The sequence below is a fragment of the Nicotiana tomentosiformis genome, chromosome 5, assembly GCF_000390325.3.
Source record: "Nicotiana tomentosiformis chromosome 5, ASM39032v3, whole genome shotgun sequence".
Classification (NCBI taxonomy): Eukaryota; Viridiplantae; Streptophyta; class Magnoliopsida; order Solanales; family Solanaceae; genus Nicotiana; species Nicotiana tomentosiformis.
In genome coordinates, this window is record NC_090816.1 from 110,715,592 (window position 1) to 110,717,949 (window position 2,358).

A 2,358-nucleotide genomic window follows, 5' to 3' on the forward strand; every position below is an offset into this window, starting at 1 on the left:
TTTTTTTATTTATTCCAATAGGGTATTGACCTGACCTCATCACTACTCTACCGAGGTAGGCTCGACACTGACTAGGTACCGTTGTGGTGTACTCATGCTATGCTTTTGCACATATTTTTGTGCAGATCCAGGCACCTCTTATCGGCCCAGGCACCAATGACTCGATTTCGGATTTGGTGACTTCAAGGTATACTTGTCGGTGTCCGCAGGCCTCGGAGTCACCCTCTATCTAGTTTTATTTCATTTTCCCTTTTTTAATAGATATTGTTGTATAGGAATATTTAGTATACTCTTGTAGAGCCTGTGACTTGATATCACCGGATTTTGGGAGTTGTTTCTATTAAGTTGCAGAGTTCTTTTATGATAGTCGTTGAGTTATTTGAGAGTTTTATCATTATCTCAGTTACATTCTGCATGTATGTTAGGCTTACTTAGTCTTATAGACTAGGTGTTATCACGACATCCTACGGAGGAAAATTGGGGTCGTGACAAGTTGGTATCAGAGCTCTAGGTTCATAAGTGTTACGAGTTACAAGCAGGTTTAGTAGAGTCTCGCGGATCGATACGGAGACATCTGTACATATCTTCGAGAGGCTATGGAACTGTTAGAAAACTTCACTTCTTTGATTCCTTATCGTGCGAAATTGTTGACTTCAAAATTCTAAATCTTGTCTTTCTATTCTCTCATAGATAGTGAGGACACGCACCGCTAGATGCGATGATCTGACACCTATGCCCCCGCTAGAGCTACGAAAGGCCGGGGCCGGGGCCGGGGCAGAGGCCGAGAAGGGGCACGTGGTGCAGCCAGAGTACCTGTCCAAGCTGCGACAGAGAAACCATACGTAGCTCCAGTTGGGGGGCAGGCACCTCATGCGCCTGTTACTACCCCTGCACTTCAGGATACTCTCGCCTAGTTCTTGAGCATGTTTGGTACTCTAGCTCATGCGGGGTTGATTCCACTTGCACTGGCCATATCTCAAGCCGAGGGAGGAGCATAGACTTCTGCAACCCATACCCCAGAGCAGTGGGTCCGTGTTGACCAGGTCCCAGAGGTCATACCAGTGCAGCCGGTTGTCCCAATTTAGCCCGAGGTTAGGGCAGCAGCATCTGAGGAGGAGTAGCTCAGGCTCAAGAGGTACAAAAAGTACCATCCTCCTACTTACAGCGGCCTAGCTACAGAGAATACACAGGGCTTTCTGGAGAAGTGACACTATATTCTCTGTACCATAGGTATAGTGGAGATGAGCAGGGTTGCTTTCACTACTTTCTAGTTGTCGGGACCAGCATACTAGTGGTAGCGGGCTTATGAAAAGGGTAGCCCCGCCGAGGCAGCTTCACTTGCATGGGCTCAATTTTCAGAGATGTTCCTGAGAGAGTTTGTTCCCCATAGCCTTCGGGATGCATGGCACACGGAGTTTGAGCAGTTGCGCCATATTGCTATGACTTTATCGGATTATGCTATCAGGTTCAGTGAGTTGTCCAGGCATACACTTGCCTTAGTTTCCACAGTCAGAGAGCGAGTCTGTCGATTTATCGAGGGGCTAAACTATGGCATTAGATTCAGCATGGCTCGAGAGTTGGAGACTGATACCCCATACCAGAAAGTGGTAGAGATCGCTCAGAGATTAAAAGGTATGCGGGGCCGGGAGAGAGAGGACAGGGAGGCCAAGAGGCTTCGAGATTCTGGTGGATATAGTGGTGTCCGTGATCCAGTTAGGCCGTCCAGTTCATTCAGCACTTCCAGCTTCCAGTGTTATTCTGGCTACTCCTAGGCCTCAGGTTGCCCATTAAGCAACGCCACTGTTTAGTGCACCTCCTGCACGGGGTGCTTTCAATGATCAGTCCAACCGACCAGGCCCGAGCCAGTTTCAGCAGCCACATCCTTTGAGGGCTTATTTTTAATATGGTGATACTTGTCATATGGTGAGGGACTACCCCAAACTCATGAGAGGTGTACCTCTATAGACTACTCAGGCTCCACGTATTCCACAAAGTCCCCAGACTTCTCAGGTCGTGGTTATCGCACCAGTTGCCATTCTACCTACTCAGTCAGCTAGGGGTGGAGGTCAGGTGGGTAGGGGTCTCCCTAGAGGAGGAGGCCAGGCCAGGTGTTATGCTCTTCCGATTAGGACGGAGGTGGTTGCATCAGACGTAGTCATTACAGGTATTGTTCCTAGTTTGTCATAGAGATACATCAGGCTTATTTGATCCAGGCTCCATTTATTCATATACATCATCTTACTTTGCTCTGTATTTGGGTATATCTCGTGATTCCTTGAGTTCCCTTGTTTATATGTACACACATGTGGGATATTCTATTATTGTTGACCGTGTGTATCGGTCATGTTTAGTTGTTAT

The 2,358-nt window shown here is 47.6% G+C and overlaps 1 protein-coding gene across 1 annotated transcript; it reads left to right on the plus strand.

Annotated features, from left to right (window-relative positions):
- The first annotated feature begins 1,361 nt into the window (after positions 1 to 1,361).
- Positions 1,362 to 1,772, plus strand: LOC138893002 (uncharacterized). The gene has a single exon (XM_070176765.1). The coding sequence runs from the start codon at positions 1,362 to 1,364 to the stop codon at positions 1,770 to 1,772; it is 411 nt and encodes a 136-aa protein (XP_070032866.1).
- Positions 1,773 to 2,358: the final 586 nt, after the last annotated feature.

Bases quoted from the DNA above. Each gene is read 5' to 3' on its own strand.
- LOC138893002 (XM_070176765.1), top strand. From the start codon at position 1,362: ATGTTCCTGAGAGAGTTTGTTCCCCATAGCCTTCGGGATGCATGGCAC.